The 19,231-nt window shown below is 40.9% G+C and overlaps 2 protein-coding genes across 4 annotated transcripts in view; one reads left to right on the top strand and one right to left on the bottom strand.

The window, feature by feature from the left end:
• The first annotated feature begins 2,521 nt into the window (after positions 1-2,521).
• LOC308096980 (uncharacterized protein) lies at positions 2,522-11,761 on the top strand. Of its 2 annotated transcripts, none has more exons than XM_080444512.1 (4): positions 2,522-2,757; positions 3,950-4,106; positions 7,335-8,026; positions 11,250-11,761. In XM_080444512.1, the coding sequence occupies exons 1-4, from the start codon at positions 2,603-2,605 to the stop codon at positions 11,320-11,322; spliced, it is 1,077 nt and encodes a 358-aa protein (XP_080300638.1). In that variant the 5' UTR covers positions 2,522-2,602; the 3' UTR covers positions 11,323-11,761. The 2 variants fall into 2 exon arrangements, with proteins under 2 accessions (XP_080300638.1, XP_080300639.1); XM_080444513.1 differs by having other exon boundaries at positions 2,664-2,757; positions 3,922-4,106.
• prkcz (protein kinase C, zeta) overlaps positions 11,760-19,231 on the bottom strand; it is a 126,345-nt gene continuing 118,873 nt past the window's right edge. For both annotated transcript variants that reach the window (XM_080444508.1, XM_080444509.1), the window contains one exon: positions 11,760-15,387. In XM_080444508.1, coding sequence (XP_080300634.1) covers positions 15,300-15,387 — 88 coding nt within the window. In that variant the 3' untranslated portion in view covers positions 11,760-15,299. The remainder of the gene's footprint in view (positions 15,388-19,231) is intronic.

Below are 19,231 nucleotides of genomic sequence, written 5' to 3'. Positions count from 1 at the left end.
ACATACATAAATAAATGCAAATGCAAAAAGATGTATGTCTAACAGGCATACGTATGTAATACTCATGACTTAAAGGGGAATTTTGGACTAAAGTTTTCTTTAGGACTATAGTTAAACTTTTGGACTAAAGTTTTCTTGTGCCAAAGAGGGGTACCCAAGTACATTATAAGGATACTAGCCTTTTGGTATGCACATCAGACTATGCAGGTGAAGTGGGGAAATACTGTGTCCGAACATTTCTATGTTGGTAATGGTGTTAAGCAAGGGGGGATTTTGTCTCCTCTATTATTTAATTTATACATGGATGGGTTGTCTAGGAAACTGAACCAGTGTAAAACTGGATGTGTCATAGGTGACTCTGTAGTCAATCACCTTATGTATGCAGATGATTTGATTATCTATTCCCCGTACAGTGCAGGCTTACAACAGCTTCTCAGGGTTTGCTCCCAGTATGGCATTGATTTTAATATAAAATATAATGCCAAGAAGAGTAGCATTATGATCGTGCGAAGTAAAGATGATAAAAAGGCAGTATTTCCTAATTTTATTCTCAGTAGCAACATACTACTTGTGTGCAGTGAGATTAAGTACCTAGGACACTGTATATCTGATGATCTCTCTGATGACAAAGACATCCATAGACAAAGATGCAAATTGTATGCCCAGGCAAACATACTAATGCGGAAATTTCACAAATGCTCTGTACATGTCAAGGTTTCACTCTTTAAAGCATTCTGTACACCATTGTATACGGCTCACTTATGGAGTAACTACAAAGCTAGCAGCATGCGAAAACTAAAAGTAGCATATAATGATGCTCTACGGTTGCTGGTGAGGGTACCAAGATGGCACAGTGCCAGCCAGCTGTTTGTAAACCTGGGGGTACCTACATGTCAAGCCCTGTTAAGAAATTTAATGTACAAATTCATATGTCGTCTTGAAAAGTCTGACAATCATGTTATTAAGATTTTAATTAACCCTGTCAAAAGTTCTACTCGGTACTCCTCCACGATATGGAGACATTGGCGTAACAGCCTCTACGGACGTTGAAAAGCTGTAGTTGGACTGTTTTTATGTGGTTTTTCTTTTATTTCTTTTTTATTTTATTTTATGTTTTTATTGCTTTTACTGTGTAATTGTCATGTTTTGCTATATGGACCCTGAGTCTGAAATAAAGATTGAATTGAATTACCTTTTCTATGACGTTATATCTTAGGATTAATGGTACAGTAGAAAATTTTCATAACTCCACCCCTGAGCCGCCACAGCTTAAAAGGTGCGCGGATAGGCCTTAGGTTAGATCACATATTTTAATAGCTTTTTTTGTAATTTTTTTCGAGATTTCAATCTCGTCTAGCGAGACTTCTGTTTTTTTTTTTTTTTTTTTTTTTTTTGGGACAGTGTTCTGTCACTATGAACGTCAGATCTCATCAAAAAAAATTACAAAAAAAGCTATTAAAATATGTGATCTAACCTAAGGCCTATCCGCGCACCTTTTAAGCTGTGGCGGCTCAGGGGTGGAGTTATGAAATTTTTCTACTGTACCATTCATCCTAAGATATCATAACGTCATAGAAAAGGTAAGAAAACTTTAGTCCAAAATTCTCCTTTAACAGCCAAAACAAAATTCCCTTTGACCAAAAACATAGCAATACATGAAAAGAAGTAGGCTATTTAGACTACCTACATGCAGACCTCATTTAATATTCATTTATTAGCTTTTGGCACTTCATGTTAGGGATTCTTGAGAGATCTAATAAATAAATAAGTTAATTAATTAATAAATAAATACAATATTATTATTATTATTATTGCAACACAAAACAATCTTGATAAATGGCAGTTCAGACCTTTGGGCACGTACATAGTCAGTGGTGGAAAATGTACAAAATGTCTTAAATTAACATATCAATACTTCAATGTACAAATACTATGTAAGTAAAAGTCCAGTAATCCAAATTTTATTGAGTAAAAGCACAAAAGTATTGGCATCAAAATATACTTTTCACAAGGTATCATATGTATACAATTTATTCAAATCTTTCGAAAATAGTAGAACACAACGCGTTGTGAGCTTGTAGATCGTCTCTTTTCAAATAGCCAAAGTTTAATCAGGGTTGAAGTGGTTAATGTATGTTTTGTCATAATAATTACAAAGTAACTTGTAACTAGTTTTCTAACTAAGTTTTCAAATAATTGTAGTGGAGTAAAAGTACAATATTTGCCTCTGAGATGTAGTAGAAGTAAAAGTATTGAAAATTAGAAATACTCAAGTAAAGTAAAAGTACCTCAAAATTGCTCTTAAGTACAGTACTTGAGTAAATGTAATTAGTTACATCCACCACTGGCACTGTCACATAGTTATGGTTTGGTATTGATTTTTGCAGGCTGTCTTTGGACCAATGGTTTCCCTTGTGATGTTCTGATTGGTCATCTTGTCATGACGTCACCACACAAACACGGAAGTCCACTCTGTCCCGTAACCATTCATTTGCTGCCGCGAGTTTTGAGAAGTAACACAACACAGTCATGAAGATGAAGATCCCCGAAGTTTAAGATCATTGAACATAAAGAAGACAGCTTAAGATGAAGATCATTGAAGATGGCTGAAAGATCACACTCTATATCCAAACTGAAAAGAAGGAAGTTATCTGTGGACGAGTCCCGAACGGAAACACATTTAAAAAACAACGCGCTGCAGAAGAACAATTCTCCGTTCTGTCCGACTACTGAGTTGTTGGACAAGTCGACCAAGGGGTGTGTTGCTTTAATTTGTGCTAAATCTAATGTGTAATTGTGTTTCACTCTGATTGTGTTGCAAATGGACCCGTATAGACCAATTATTTGTTTACCAACATTGAGACTGGATGCACAGGTGATTGTTTCACGCAATCAATTCTCAACCTGTTGTTTTGGGGTGCGCACCCCAACCCCCTCTTGTGTGTTGGCTGGTGAGGCGCGTCCTAGCGAGACCTGATAAAATGGGTTTCATTGCGCGCTAGCCATGGTTCACATGACAGTCATGTTTCAGGGCTAATTGCGCGCATACTTGCACGCATACGGCTGGTTCTTATCAGTGTGACGTCGTCTGTTAAGGGGTCCATTTGGTCAGATTGATCATTAAATTCAGTGTAGACTGTAGATTGATTTATACGTTATCCATATTCTGTAGCTCAGCTGTATCAGCCTCACATCATATCCATCCACTGTCAATAGTCTGTACATAGATAACATTCATTGACAATAGCAGTGGTGTAAAGTAACTAAGTACATGTACTCAAGTAATTTTTTTTTTGTTATTTTTTACTTTACTTGAGTATTTCCAATTTTCAGTACTTTTACTTCTACTCCACTACAACTCAGAGACCAATAATGTGCTTTTTACTCCACTACAATTATTTGAAAACTAGTTACTTTGTAGATTTTGAGCTGGTAGAGCTGCTATTTTCAAAAGATTTTAATATACATTGTATACGATACCTTGTGAAACAGGACAGGACATTCTGCATAATGAGTACTTTTACTTTTGGTACTTTAAGTATATTTTGATGCCAATACTTTTGTACTTTTACCAAGTAAATTTTAATTACCAGACTTTTACTTGTAGCAGAGTATTTCTACATTGCAGTATTGATACTTTTACTAAGTTATTTTTTGTTTTGACTTTTTCCACCACTGGACAATAGATGTGTATGCCCATATTAGATTGTACATAATATGTATGCCTATATATTAATACATTATGCTAACCTGGTCAGTCCAAGTGTACTTGTGCACTCTTAAAGTAAAAACTAACCTGTTGAAAAGTTAGTTGAGTAAAGAACGAATGACAAACAGAGGTTAAAACTCTAAAGTTGTGCTGCTGTGTGTGTGTGTGTGTGTGTGTGTGTGTGTATTGATTCATTTTGAACGTGATAACAGAAGAACCCCCATCTGATGTAATTTACAGGCCAGTAGATCCCACTGTAAGATGGTGGAATCGGAACGACCTGTGTGCATTGGAAAACCTGTGGGCCTTGACATTAAAGTCCGCTCTGTCAAGCCTTGACACTCAAGATGAGTGGGGATCTGTCGTTCCTGATCTTCCAATGGCATCCTCTGCTGTGGTAAGTTCAGCTGTGAAGTAACTAGGTACATTTACTCAATTACTATACTTAAGTACAGTCTTGGGGTACTTTTACTTTACTTGTGTATTTATTTCCATTTTTTTAAATACTTTATACTTCTACTCCACTACATATCATATGGAAATATTGCACTTTTTACTGCACTACAGTTATTTGAAAACTTCAATTACAAGTTACTTTGTTTTGTAATACTTATTATTACAAAACATACATAAACCAATTAAGCCCTATTTTATACTTAATATTTTACACATTTTGAAAGATTTGATTACTTTTACTTTGGCGCTGTATGTATATTTTGATGCCAATATTTGTATACTTTCACTCAAGTACATTTTTAATACAGACTTTTACTTGTAACAGATTATTTCTACGTTATGGCATTGATGCTTTTACTTAAGTCAAAAATGTGAGTACTGCTTTCACAAGTTATCTATTGGCCTTCTATTACATGTGATAGCTTCTCAGGCTTCATCAGCGTTTTTGGATGCTGATGAGGAGCGGAAAACGTGTCCGTTTGTCAGACTGCCGCTGCGCTATATAAAACAATGCAAAGATTGTAAGTGCAGACTGTTCCTTTAGAGTAGACTGAATGTACGTACAGTGGCAGCACGGCTACACAGTGGGAATAATATTCCCACCATATTATGGATGAATATGTACAGTCAATCTACAATTAATCTAATGAGCAATATACAATCAATCTGTCAACGGTGAAACACTTAGAACAATTAGCCTAAGCAGGCCTCTTATTATATCTATACTACAATCGGCAAACTGGCTGTAACTGGTGAATTGTCAGTTGGGACCATAGGGGACACGTTTGTCAGTTGCATGTTAGGTTTCGCTTTTGGTTTGCATGATGCAGTTAGGTTTCGCTTTCGGTTTGCATGCTGCAGTTAGGTTTCGCTTTCGTTTTGCGCGTTGCCAAATCATGTGCGAGAAACAAGCACCGGTGTTGCAAGGAACGTCTACTCTACACACTCTTCTGTCTCTGTGAGGGAGGGAAAGAGAGGGAGAGAGAGGAAGACAGGGAGAGAGAGAGGGCCAGAGGGGAGAGAGAGAGAGACAAGGAGATGGAGAGAGAGGGAGGACGGCAGGACGTGATGCGTTTTTTTTGGGAAATTTTTATCCCACGATTTTTGCGCGGACGTAATTTGTTTGTCATTGTGGTGAATGTTGTGTGTGCTGCTGATGTTGCTTTGGGGGGGTTAGGGGGGGGTACTAGAATTCTGCCCGCGTAGCGGGCAGAACTTCTAGTATCTTACAACTGACATGGATCCTCCTGACTCACTGAATGAGCAGCTCTGTTATAGACCATTCTTCTATTTCAGTCTGGCAACTCTTGGATTTAATAAATATATTTATTGAGCATAAATATTTTGACGGAAGGAGACTCGCTCACTGCATGGAGGTTAAGGAAAACTCCTTAGACAAGAGCACGGGTAAGTGTTCATAGCACTGACGAAGGTCCTGGGAGGACTGAAACGTTTGCTTTTTAATCCACTGAGCACCGAGCACATTATGAGCATCTCAAAATAAAGAAACAAATATTTTCTTTAAGTCTTGTCTAAGGAGTTTTCCGTAACCTCCATGCAGTGAGCGAGTCTCCTTCCGTCAGTTTACCCTTATATTTTTCGAGACCACCGCACCTGCAGTTAATCTTCAGCAAAAGGACAAAGAAAGACGCAACAGTTCTCCTGTTCTTTAGCATAAATATATTGAGCATAAATATCTATAAGAATATTTGGCATCAAGGCTCAGTCTCATTTCATTCATTCCCTGTAAGCATGAAATATTATAATAAATGATTTGCCAAAAAGATTTACAGGGAATGAAATAGACCCCCCCCCCCCCATAAAGGAATCATATAGAAACAGAGCCCATCAGGTGGATGCTAAGGTGGTGGTGGGAGCACAAAAAAACGTCATAGAGCAGAGCACAAAGCAACAGTAGAGCAGCAGCAGAGCAGAGCAGCAAGATGGCAGAGCAGCAGCAAAAAGGGTGAGCAGTGAGGTTTAAATAGCCCCGCCCCAAATCAGCCGATCAGGAATCAGCGCTCCATTGTCTGCCTGAACTAACTCTGCAGGCTTCGCATCATTAGTTAGGAGGAGGATATTTTCCCATATTGATGAGTTAACCAATTTTCAACCTGGCGTCCCTATTTTGGGCATGACATTACAGGCCACATCTTCTGTAAATGTTCAACTTTCTTTTTTTTTACTTAAAAAATAGCAGATCTACAAGCTGACAAGGCATTGCACCACGACTGATTGATTGATTGATTGAATTCTTTATTAACAGTTTGCAATTAGTACAGTGGTCCAATTTTACAATGATGCTATTCGCAACAGTTGATGAAGAGTTGGTGAGGTTGCATTTCCTTTCTGCTCCACTCCCTGCCTTAAACTCCTTGTCAATGAATCAGACGAAAAGGGAATTTTTCTGGTCTCATGGGCATGTCGTATTCTAAGGAACACGCCGTTGAAAGATGAAAATAGCTCGCCGGATGCTGAGCTCAGCAAAAATGACAGCTGCACTGTCCCTCCCAGACTGGCATACAGCCTCTGGCGGGTTGCTAGCTCTCAGTGCTCCGGTGGCAGTTCTAGGCCACGCGGCACACACAACATGAACCAATCACTTTGACAGATAGCTGATGCAACCTTGCATTGGCTAAATAATTCACTCCCAGGGCCCTCTCTAAGAAACGTGTTTAGTATTTTATAGTTCTTGGGGGCCGAAGGAGCCCTTCAGCTAGCCTGCTGTAGCTAGAGTCAGGTTAATGTGACAGACATATGGCGAGCCCGAGAGATGGAAGTGTGTGAAGTGGAGGGTGTTGCCAGGAGAGTCGCAGAAAATATGAGATTAGCTGCAGTCAAAGTGTTACATTATCATAGTGTTTTGATATACTTCAAAGTGCAGATTAATTGGAAAAGTCTGAATCTGAAAAGACCGAATACAATTCAAATGTCCATGACTTACTAACCATAGAATGATGTAGGGCTATAACTATCGATCATCTTGTTAATGATTGTTACTTTTTTGATCAATTGAATATTTGAGAATTGTGTAAAAACCTAATAAATACATACCCGAACCCTAATGGACCATGGTCAGCTACATTCTGAACTCCCCAGCCTTTACATGCAATCTTTGTTCCTAATACTGTAATCTCTGGACTGTTGTTTGACATTTCTGTCATCTTAGACACCCACAACAGACCAGTTGGGGAAGTGGAGGTGGCCGGGCCTCGGTGAAGAAGTGCCTCCCTTCCCCGAACTCTCTGCCATTCCGGGGCCTTCACCTACTCCAGACTCCCTGTGTGTCAACGCCACCCCTGAGGAAGTGCCCCTCCCCGTCAACAAGGGACAATCGCCACACAGCCCTGGCTCTCCTTCATCTTCCCACAGAGAGGACGACCCACAGCAGAGGACTGCCGGCACGTCCCATGGTGTCTCACGCCTAAAGAGACAGGGGACACTAGAGGACCGGAGTCATGCAACGTCCAGCAAAGCGACACAAAGGAAAAGCTCTGAGCGGGCGCCGTGCAGAGCGCTTGCCAAAAGCCGTCCGGAAAGCATCAAGGAGAGCCAGACCTCCATGCAAAGCTGGATGAAGGCGCCACCGCCCCAACCCGGGATCATTGCGCCGAACGAGAGGAGGGGGACAGGGGACGGATACGGGGAGAGCTTGATGAGAGTGACCAAAAGGCCACCCGTGTGCCAGAGAGGGAACTCGGACGGCTGCCCTCCTCTGCAGGAGGGGCAAGGGGTCGATAAAAGAAGTGTGGAGGGCAAGGTGGTGCCGGGGGCGTCTGGGAGCAGTGGAGAGGGCAGTGGTGGCGGTGGCGTAGAGAGTCTGCAGAGCTGTCCCATGTGTCTGGTGGCGTTCCCTGCCGGGTAAGTGTTCAAAGAAGGATACCCAGTAAAACATGTATTAACCATCTAAGCCCTATTTTATAGTTTTTATTATTATAATCTCTTCAAAAATAGCATAAATATCTGAACTACAAGCTCACAATGTGTTGCATCGCGATGTGTTGTGAGATTGTGGATGTGGTATTTTAGCTATTTTTTTATTTGTTTTGAAGGTTTTAGAAACATTTTACAATTTTACAATTCTGAAGATTTTAGTAAATGTGTGAAATTTTTTGAAGATTTTCACAGATAATGACGTATACTGTACAAAATAAGGACACCAGGGTTATTCGACGTTTGAGAGTTTAGAAATGGACCAATTTCATTCAGTCATTTTGAGTTCTTTTTGGGGTACAATGAATCAATGGACTTATTTTTATTATTATTATTGGCTTGATTATTAGGTTATGTGTTCACTCTCTCATTCCTGGCTATGTCCATCACTCTTTTCTTTTCTTTCTTTCTTTCTTATTATTTTTAGCTCATATACTCACGTTGCTGCATGAATTGATAGATTATTAATATCCATTAGTTTTTCCTGCTCTTGTTTTCATTTCCAGTTGTACTTATTTTCCCACCGTTTCATTTCTTTCACTACAGCGATAAATTGCAGCCACCGAAGGAGGTTCTGTTATCTCTTATTATCTCAATTACTTTCAAATATACGTGAGGTTAACCACTTTCAACTTGGCGTCCCTATTTTGGACATCGAAATGTGTCAAAAATAGAGGAATTAGCCGATCTACAGGATCACAACGTTTTGCATTATTCATCGTATGACAAATTATATAGGGCTTATGTGGTTAATTCAGCCTCCCGCCTGAGTTGGCTGCAGTTGCATGTTGACCCCCCCCCGCGATGGATTGGTTCCACATTATAAGACTTCCCACATCGACATATCCCTGATTGCGTAAGCCTCCCCCCCTAGACTGGGGGAGCACGTCAACAAGCTGGAGAGAGGGTCGGCCTCTAGAGCAAGACGGTAAATTATTCATCGGAATGGGTCAAAAAGTCAATTTGGAGCGAGGTGGACTTGTTGAGTGTAGTTGACGAGGTAGAGGAGCTGGGGCTTTGGGCCAGGAGCCAGATGTATCTCTCTCTCTCTCTCTTACTGTCTTTCTCTCTCTCTCTCTCTCTCTCTCTCTCTCATTCTGTCTGTCTCATACTGTCTCTCTCATTCTGTCTCTCTCTCGCTCTCTCTAAGTCTCTCTCTTTCTGTCCCTCTCCGAACAGGCCGGGCTTTGTGTTGCAATGGTCGCGGGTTCTGGCCCAGCCCCGCACATCTTTAGCCAGCCGATGTGTACCTTGGCCCTGGCCGCACAACCTGGCTTTACTCTCTCCCTGAGCCTCTCTCCCTGGGTCACCACGGCACAGACAATGGCTACTTCTGTCTGCAGGAATACAGAGAAGGACGGAAGAGAGGCCTGGAAGAGAAAACAAGGGAGGGAGGGTGTGATCGGTCTGTCCTTTGCCCTCCACTCCTGTCCTTTTTCCATCCGTCACTTCTCTTTCGTCTTTCTCGTTCTGTGCAAACACAAACAAATGTCACTGTCCCATGTATACGTCTTGTGAAAAACACAGTAATTATTCACAATTTTAAAGGGTTGTATTTTGTAAGGCAAACGTACTTTACGTAAGTACTAATTTTTCCACGCTGAAAATGTATCTGGAATGTTGATTTAACTCGTTTGCGACGGGTGGATCAAGTTAAAAGAACACTCCAAATTTTGGAACCACAGTCTTCAAATGTTAAAGAAGTATTATTGCAGCGAGACCCTGTTTACCAGACAGAGTATACAAATACATTCGTACATTCTCAGAGTTAAATTAACACAGAGGAGTTTAATGTGTGGTGTGAGCAGGGGTGTGAAAGGGTAGCATGCGCAGAGGGATTCCCAGACCGCTGAAGGGCATCCTTCTAAAAATCTTTCTTCTCCTCAACATGCCCCCCCCTGTCTTTCTCTCTGTGTCCTAAGATCCCCCTCCACACTTGGTGCTCTCTAGGAAAAAGGCATAAAGTTGCAGATAGACGGGGAGAAATTCTCTCACTTTTAAACCCAGGGCTAAGTAAAAAATGCATGAGACCCAAAATGTGAACGAAAGGGTCGCAGTGGGGGAATGAGGCAGTGAGTCTGGTCTGCTGAATTTTCAATGTCTAGGAAAAAACATAAGACCTTCCCCACCAGACTGTCAGAAGACTGGGGCTTCAGGAATCTGCACTACTCTACAACCAAGAACACGTGATGCCCAAGGGGAAATGGGGTAGTTTCAGTAGCCAGTTTGCAGTATATATAGAGATGCGAACAGGATTTGAATGGACGTATACAGAGTACGAGTAGAATTACACAGTATGCACCGTAGAACCACCTGAATGTGAACCCTGATCTCCTACATGGGAAGCAAAAATATCTACCGCTCATTGAATGGGGAATCTTCCCCTGGCTAAGGAAGATATTGGGCTTCCATAAACACTTAGGGGTGAAGCAGTTAATCAAACTTACTATTCGATTTAATCAATTATAGAAAAAATCTACTGAAATTAACAATCAAATTGTTTTTATTTTTTCCTTGTGGTAAGACGAAGTACAATGATTTTGTCAGTTATTTAAAAAAAAAAATTCAAATAATTTTGTTACAGGCATCCCAAAAAACATGCTTCGTTATTTTTCGATTATTGGAAAAAGCAATCGGTAGAATAATCGCTAAGATGATACTTGATAGTTGCAGCCCTAATGTGAATAGGGTATCCTTAAAAAAAAAGTACATATTTGAATATCTATTTTTGCGCATTGTATCCATGAGTGGGCTAACCAAATGAGAGACAACTACTTGTATAGGTATATTTATTTCAACATAATAATGTAAAACTTCCTTCATAGACTCTCTCTCTCTGTGTGTGTGCCCTGGTTGGTGCTAGAGTGAGAACTGAGAATGCGCTGTCTTGGAGCGAGATAAAATGAATGATTCATAATTAATAATTTGTGTGAGCTTGTAGATTGGCTATTTTCACCCTTTTCGGACATACAAGGTTTCCACCCGACAGCAGTGATGAGTAAAATTGGGCACCGTAGCATTTTTCCTGATGCTCCACTTGACGCCACAGTGAATATCTGTGGTCATCATGCACAGTGTCATGTCTGCTGTTCTGTGTGCGTGTGTGAGAGACTAATATCAGAGTGCGCTCTCCCTGTGCCTCCATCTCCAGGTTCGCGCAGATGGGCATTGACAGCCATCTGGCCCAGTGTCTGTCAGAGATGACCATGGACATGACCTGGTGAGTGGAGAAGACGTTGGCTGTCATCCAGCCGGTAGGGATAACCCCCGTGTCCTACACCCAGCGTGGACCGTCCATGCCCAGAGCTCTTGCTACGCAGAACACAAATTGCAGTGTTAGGGCCTACCGTTTTTTTTATAGCTTTGCTAACGGGCTATGCTAGCTTCGTTAAACATTTGTAATGTTCTATCTGGAGTGGCTTTCAGACGACTGGACTTTATTTGCCTTTTGCCTCTGGACTTGTTCTGTACTCAGCTCCTTTTGAGCAGGTCAGCAGCGCCCCTCTCATCAACCTTCAGTTTAAGGTGAGATGCTTTCGATTATGGTTGGGCAAGGTGATATTATTATTAGCCCTTAAGCACTATATCGTTGTACATAGAGATTTTTTTAATTGTTTGAGGCTCAGCCTTGTTGGATATATAAAAAATATCCAGTCATATCAACGCCAGCATGCGTTCACAACACACAGATCAGATCACATGTGGTTTAAAGGTACTGTAAGTTATATTTATATATATATTCTTTTTGTAAAATATAGCTCTATATTCTGTTATTAATCATTGCTGTATAGAGTTTTCAGCAACAGGGGTCTCCCCCTCTCTAGCTCTTTTGTAAACGAATACATTTTCAGGTTGGAAAACTAATTTCATACAATCAGAAAAAATACCTGATACAGGATAAACAAGTAAAATTGGAAGTAATAAAACAAATGAATGATCAGAGCAAATTCGAAGTGGAGCACAAACTGATAAATGATCTTTGTGGGGTTCTCACTCCTGATTGGATGAAATTTGTAACCCATCTGAAAATGTATTTTCTGTTTACTAAAAAGCTGGAGAGATGGGGAGACCTCTGTTACTGAACAGTCAACACTCAAATGGTTACAATGTATTAGAATATAGAGATTCACATTTCTAACAAAAATGGCATTACATCATGTTGTATAAAAAGATAAGTAATAAGATATTTAATTCCACACTGTAAAGCCTTTGCTTAGTGTGAAAGAAAGATGGAGAAAAAATCTGTACATTTGTATATAGGGGTGTGCCGATATATCATCCCACGATATATCGTGATACGTTTTTTTGCAATAATATTAATGCAAAAACTGAAGTATTTGTTTGCATTCGCTCCCCCCCCATATATTTTCATAATAAAAAGTGCCATATATCGTATCGATATCGTGAGACCAATATCATGTATCGTGAAATCGGCACACCCCTATTTGTATCCCTTTCCTGCATCTATAGTTTGACAGATTCTATAGACTTGATTTGGGATGATCTCAAGGGGCTACAAAATGAACCTAAAGTCTACACAATCTGGAATATGTGTCTGTACTTGTGAGACCCACTGAATTCTCCTGTTGTAAATCAGTTTGGAGCAAACATTTCAATTCTCTTCATCATGTAAATACATAGGGAGTGGGGTTAAATCAGCGTTTGCAAATGTCTTCTTTCTCGTTATTTCTGTGTTGAATCATTAATTAATTATCGGAGATCTAACGCTCCAGATTTCCTGGTTTATTGCAAAGCCAATTCCCAGATGTAAAAAGCAGACTAATATTTAGCATCTGCATTTATTTATTTCTTTGCCACCGCCTGCAGAGAAAAAAAAAAGGCATGACTCTGTTCACGGAAAACCAGTATCATTTTTAATAATTACAGATATTTACAAAGATGCGTTAAAGCAGAATTAAGCACATCCAACCAGCAAATGTTAGAACAAAATAAATCATGGACTGAGTAATTTTTTTTTTCTTTATGTTTTTTAAATAAAGGTTCTTTCTTCCTCATTTTGAACGGCCTTCATTGTAGTGTATTATGATTTCAAGGACTCCCGGCTCATCCTTTGGTCCCTCAAGAAAAGAATGTCACAAATGTATGTCCTGGCGTACAAAAAGACTTCATAAGTCATAAAACAAATGGTATTAATGAAATGCAGCAAATTAGATGGCATTGGTAAAAGGTGGGGACTCCCCCTTAATATTGAAGTGATTTTCCAGCTGTGTGTGTATACGTGTGTGTGTTCTCAAGGATGTGACTAATTACTGACTACACAACTGCCTTTTATTATCTCCTCTCTCTTTCCATATCTTACCCATCCATCCCTATTTTTTCTTCCTTGCTTATAATGGCCCTCCAGCTAACTGAGACCCTTTGACTCGAGACCGTCTAATTAATCCTATTATGCCGTTATCAAAGAGCATGGGTCAGATTTGATCAAATAATCCCTGCTCCAAAAGGTCTCCTCAATTTCTTCGAGGAAGTGCACAAATGTTGGAGTCTCGGAAAGCTAATATTTTCTGCCCAAGGAACCGTCTGACGCAGATTGTTATTTCTGTTAATGGGAAAAGAGTTTTATCAGTGCGCTTATTTGAAAGATAACTTTGCAGCTGTGCATGCTTTGTACCAGATTTCATCATAAAGCCCTTCCGTAAGCCATTACAGGGTTCCGTGTGTGTACAGAACACCGAAACAGTGGCTTATGAGGGATGCAGCCTGCTGTAGTCCTTTGAATGCCAGCGCATCTCCGTCTGGGATGTGTATTTTGAAGAGAAGTTAATTTTATGTTCAGAGACCCAGCAGCACAGGCTTTTATCATATTCACTGTCTCTACTGGATGGTCATCACGATGATACCACCAGTTCCAGACATTGTCTGTTTTGGTTAGTTTAATCACTTAAGCCCTATTTTATACATTTTAAGATGGTGTCAAGGGGTGAAAATAGCCAAACTACAAGCTCACAAAGCATCGCGATGTGATGCTTTTGTGAGCTTGTAGATCTGTTATTTTTGCTATTTTTGAAAACATTTGAATATTTTTTTTGCCTGCCCCCAAAATAGGGACGCCAGGGTTAATGTGGTTAAATGTTTGTGCATTGAAAAACCAGTCGGTACCAAGCAAAAAAGAAGAAGAATGTAATTCTATTCTTTTTTTCTTTTTTGTTTCTTCATTGATTTGTTAAAAGTTTGTAAGATTCTGTGATATTTCTGCCAGGACTGTGGCAGACCCCCACTATGATCCAGAAGTATCATTCCATTAATAGATTTGTATGGCATAGTCTAAACATGGTTCCAGTTGGTCTTCACCAACTGTCCCCACCAGTAAAGACATTTTATTTTATTTTAAAAAGAGATAAGTGCAATCAGACACATGGTAATAGGTGGATCTTTGAGGCACTTCTTAAATAAAAAGCTGTCGCCCAGTGAGTGTTTTTTTCCCATTGCACATGAAAACTAACCACTGTGGGATAACACAAATAAAAAAGAAAGTTCATGGTCATGGATGAAAATGTGCCACTTGCATCAATAAAAAGGCATCGTCAATTTTGGATTCGCTACCTACATTATAATACACAATAATAACTTATCACTTATTTTTCCTTCATTTTACATTCTCGTTTCACTAGAGGTGCGACCCCCCCCCCCCCCCCTCCTACTAGTTAGAAAAAAAAGAATTGGCAAAAAAAAAAAAGTGCACATAACATTTTCAAGTTCTGAAGTAGAACTGTCATATTCATCCAGGGATGCGAGGAGGGTTCGAACCTGTTTATGATGGCACACTGAATGAAGTAGCTCTCTGTTCAGACTGCAAAGCCAGACGTGCGTCGACACAAAGATGGAAAAAGGGGGAAAGGAGGCAAAAGGGAGGAAGACAAAAAAAAGACAAAATAGGGGAAGACAACATAACTCAGTTTTGGGGAATGTTCCTGTAGTCCAGTGTCTTTTTTTTTTCTTGTAGATACCACCGAAAACGAGTTTGGTACCCCAACAGAATAATGCAGATCCACAACGAAACGAGTTCTTATACTTGCATTTTGCCCTTAGTCTTGCACACAGGTCACAAGGACTTTGTCCTCCCTGTTGGCCTGTCCCTCCTCTTCCTCCGCTTTAGAGAGTTGGCTAGCTAGTCAGTTTTTGGCTGAGACGGCAGCTTGGACAGACAGTAGGTGGGCGAAAGAGGAAGCAAGTCTCTCCCTCATACAGACTCTTCTGTGGATAGCAGCAGGGGGTTGATGTATTCAAATCCCTCGAACTCCGACTGGTCTATTCTCTTGATGACGTCCCTGAAGAGAGGGGAGAGAGGTGGGAGTCATTCCAACACGAAAACCAGAGCAAAGCCCAGAGCCTTCCACAGTTAGTCAGAACCTGATACGAGGGTGGATCGTGTGCCTGCAGAACAGTAGGTGTGCCTGATTTTAACCACTCAAAAGCACAATCACACTTTGGTAGAGGTTTGGGTTGCCATGATGTTCGTAATATTGGCGAGCTATCTTCAATAGTTGCTCGGTGGATTAGAAATTGATCCAATTCATTATTAATCCAAAATATTCTCTGTTGATTTACACATTATAGTGAAACGCGTCTCAAAGTCTCTCTTTTAGCACAAAAAAAAGCAAACCAAGCAGATTGACAACATTAAAAACCCCGGCTCCGTTTTTCTTTTTTACTAGTAGATTTGATCAATTGAAGATCCGGACTGGATTCGGATGTTAAAATGGTCAAATCAACAGCAAGTTGACATTTGTATTAAAAAACAAAAAACTAACAACACAGAGCCGGGTTTGACATTGACATAATCTGCTTAGTTTGCATTCCTTTGTGTGTGCTAAAAGAGTGACTTTGAGACCCGTTTCATCATGCAATGCAAGTCAGTGGGGATAATATTTTGGATAATCAATTTCTAAATAACGGAGCAACTACTGAAGATACTGTAGCTTACCAATATTTGGAGATATATCGTGGCAAGGTAACTATACCACCCAAACCTCTACCATTGTCCATTAACCACTTAAACCCTAGTTGGCCTATACCACTGTAGGCCCCCTCCTTTTCTCCCTCTACACCAAACCTCTTCGCCGAAAATAGGCGACCTACAAACTCGCAACGTTGTGAGGTTGTAGATTTGCTATTTTCGCCGGATGTTCTCCCCAGAGTAGGAATACTACTCATGTGGCTAAGCCCTATTTTATACTTCGTTACATGACGGTGTCAAGTGGCGAAAATAGTTGGTCTACAAGCTCGCAATGCATCACGCCACATTATAGATGTGTTTAAAGCTATTCGGTAGTAAGCCCTCTTGGGACCTCAACATATGATGTGTGTCATGTACTGCACTAGCTACGATAGTATTCTTGCATTTGTAAATGGTATTGTGACCTTACTATATGTCCTAATTTATTTTGCATAATTTGTAAAGAGGACAGCGTATTTAATTGCATAAACACACGCAAAACCATAAGTGCATTAAATACATTTCTTCTGTACCCATGATCATCCTATATGGGATTGAATTCCTTCTGTTCATTTTGTGACTGAGTTGAGGAAAAAACTGCCCATGTTTTCACTGCTTTTTAACCTTTGATATACTTTATACACACTAACACATATATACACTTACTGTACGCAAGTCTTTAAGCATACAAAACACAACTTCCTATTCCTATCACCCACAACCCACCCGATTGGCTGATGAAGCCAGCAGCGTTACTCACAGCACAGACTGCTCTAATTCATCTCAGGATTACTGATTAAGACCCTGCTAAACAGCCTCCCTTCACCCAGTATTGGATGTGGGTGGGGGGTTAGATATAACCTCCTTAATCAGCGGTGGAGCTCACCGCTAATCATGGAACCCCTTCCACCAGCAGGGCTGTGAGTGGCAGAGTAAAAATAAATGCTGCCCCCTCCCGGCGTCCATGCCAGTTGTGTTGCAAAACAGGCCGTTTCCTCATCTGAGTGAGTGTTATGGTGGTGAGGGGGAGGTGAGGAGCTGCACACCAGAAAAGAGGCCTCTTGCTGGGAGAGGGGGGAGAGGCTTTCCCCCATAGAAGGCTTTGAGGTTAAACAACGTGTGCGTTCGGTTTGACTTCCCCTGGTGGACCAAGTGGGCGGGGGTTTCTGGCTTGGGTGGGGGGGGGCTGTTTATTTGAAATAGTGATGGAGAAACGGCCTTTCCTCTACATCTCGTCTTTGTATGAATTATACTCACTGTAGAGCCTCACTTTTTATCCTCTGTCGTGCAATGGTGCAGAACTTTGAAAATAGTTTTTTCAAGCTACAAACGACGACGCATCGCAAGCTTGAAAATCGGTTACTTTCGTTCGAGGGACACCGTCGTGCAATGGCCTATATATTAGGTTTAGGAGTAAGTTCTCGTGTGAAAATGGGGGGTTTGTGTGTCGGTGAGAGGAGAGCAAGCAGAGAGACCGCAGAAAGGGAAACGAGAGAGAGAGAGAGAAGGGAAGGTTTGGGAGTTGACCAAAACAAACAGTGTGCTCACTAGCGCAAATGTTGCCCTTTTTTTCCAATTTCTTTTTGCAGAAGAGGCTTAAAAGCATTACCAGATGCTGACTGGAGGACAGGGGCGAGGGGAAAAGTGGGGATATTGCGAGGGAACGAGAGCAGGGGGTAAAGAAGAGATAAAGACATTCGGGGCGTTAAAGAGAGGAAGGAAACAACTATTTGTGCAGGGCTCGGGCTGTGTTAATTTCTTAACACTTTTTGCTGTGCAAAAACATGTTATTTTATGCTAGTGACTGGCCATGAAAAAGGTGATCACCCAACCGGATTTGTATTCTTATGTTTAATTATATAATTATATACTCTGTCGTACGACGATGCCACAGGCCGAAAATAGCGGATCTGCAAGCTCCAAACTACTATCAACTGAGCTTGTATAGAGCTTCTATTCGCGGTGTGCGACACCGCCATACGCTGAAGTGTAAATCCTTGGTTCTGATTGGCTGGTTTCCGTTTAATAGATGTGATAAAAGACACTATAATCTACTCCTTAGATCAGCTTACATCAATCACAGGTGCGTTATTTGTTTCTACAGTGATCCAGCGTATCTGTAGCTGAATGAGGGAAGAGGAGCCTTGTTTTCCTTACAAGCCCCGGCCGTGCAGGGCTTCTAAGCATCGTCCCTGTAGGACGGCGAGTGACTGAGGGGCTTCGGGCGGGGCTTGTAAGGAAAACAAGCGCTCCCCCATCCCTGTGCTGGATTCTTAGCTGCAAGGCTAAGTAGCTAGGCTAGCAATTTACACGGGAAGTTCACAGACATAGCTAAAACCGGCTTTAAAGAATTGTGAATTTCTATCGAATATCTTAGTTACAATGAGATTGAGTTTACAGTTAATTTCATTTCTCCATGTGTTTGTTTTGGAAAAGTAGGCACTAGTCTCTGTCAAGGAAGCTTATTTAAGGAAGGGACGCTGGACGCCGGGGATGCACCATGACACTCATGGGTGGAAAACCTCGCACTGGAAGTTCGATGAAATACAGGGCAGTGAATGGAGCTGGCTGGACCAGCTCATGAACAAACACTATTTCTGAACGATCACGACTGTTGTCATATAATCGGTTCAGGAATATAAAATAAGACATATCACAGGTTGTTTTCTAATCACTTTCTTTTGGATGTGCACAGTACATCATTTTATTGAGGCATCTAAACAGTGGCAGGTATCGTTTCTGGCTCGGAGGTATCGCGAGATTTGGTTGCCAGACAGGAAAAGGTGGACAGTCTCGCGATACTTGGCACGTTTAGGAACGTACATTGTGCTCTTTAGATGCCTCTATAAAATTATACAGTGTACACATCAAAAAGCAACACAGCAGAAAACAATGTGTGATATGTCTTCTTTTATTTTCCTGAGCCGAGTATTTTACAAAGGTCTCAATCGTTCAGAAATAGTGTTTGTTCATAAGCTGTCCAGCCGGCTCTCATAGACTCCAATGTTACTTCACCGGGTTAGGGTTAGGGTAACTTCCGGTGTGAGCTTGCCACCCAGTGCAACGAATCTGCCGGCTGGAATTGCTGGATAAAGAAAATTAGGTCGGCGTCCCTTCCTTAAATAAGCTTCCTTGGTCTCTGTCAGGAAGTTGCTCTTCCTGGTAGCCGGGAACTA

Source organism: Gymnoscopelus braueri (assembly GCF_963280865.1).
Source record: "Gymnoscopelus braueri genome assembly, chromosome: 12".
In the NCBI taxonomy this organism is placed as follows: domain Eukaryota; kingdom Metazoa; phylum Chordata; class Actinopteri; order Myctophiformes; family Myctophidae; genus Gymnoscopelus; species Gymnoscopelus braueri.
This window is presented reverse-complemented; position numbering and strand designations above follow the sequence as displayed.

Bases quoted from the DNA above. Each gene is read 5' to 3' on its own strand.
- LOC308096980 (XM_080444512.1), top strand. From the start codon at position 2,603: ATGGCTGAAAGATCACACTCTATATCCAAACTGAAAAGAAGGAAGTTA. The intron at 2,758-3,949 runs GTGTGTTGCTTT...TGTAATTTACAG, and splicing joins TTGGACAAGTCGACCAAGGG to GCCAGTAGATCCCACTGTAA. The intron at 4,107-7,334 runs GTAAGTTCAGCT...CTGTCATCTTAG, and splicing joins CAATGGCATCCTCTGCTGTG to ACACCCACAACAGACCAGTT.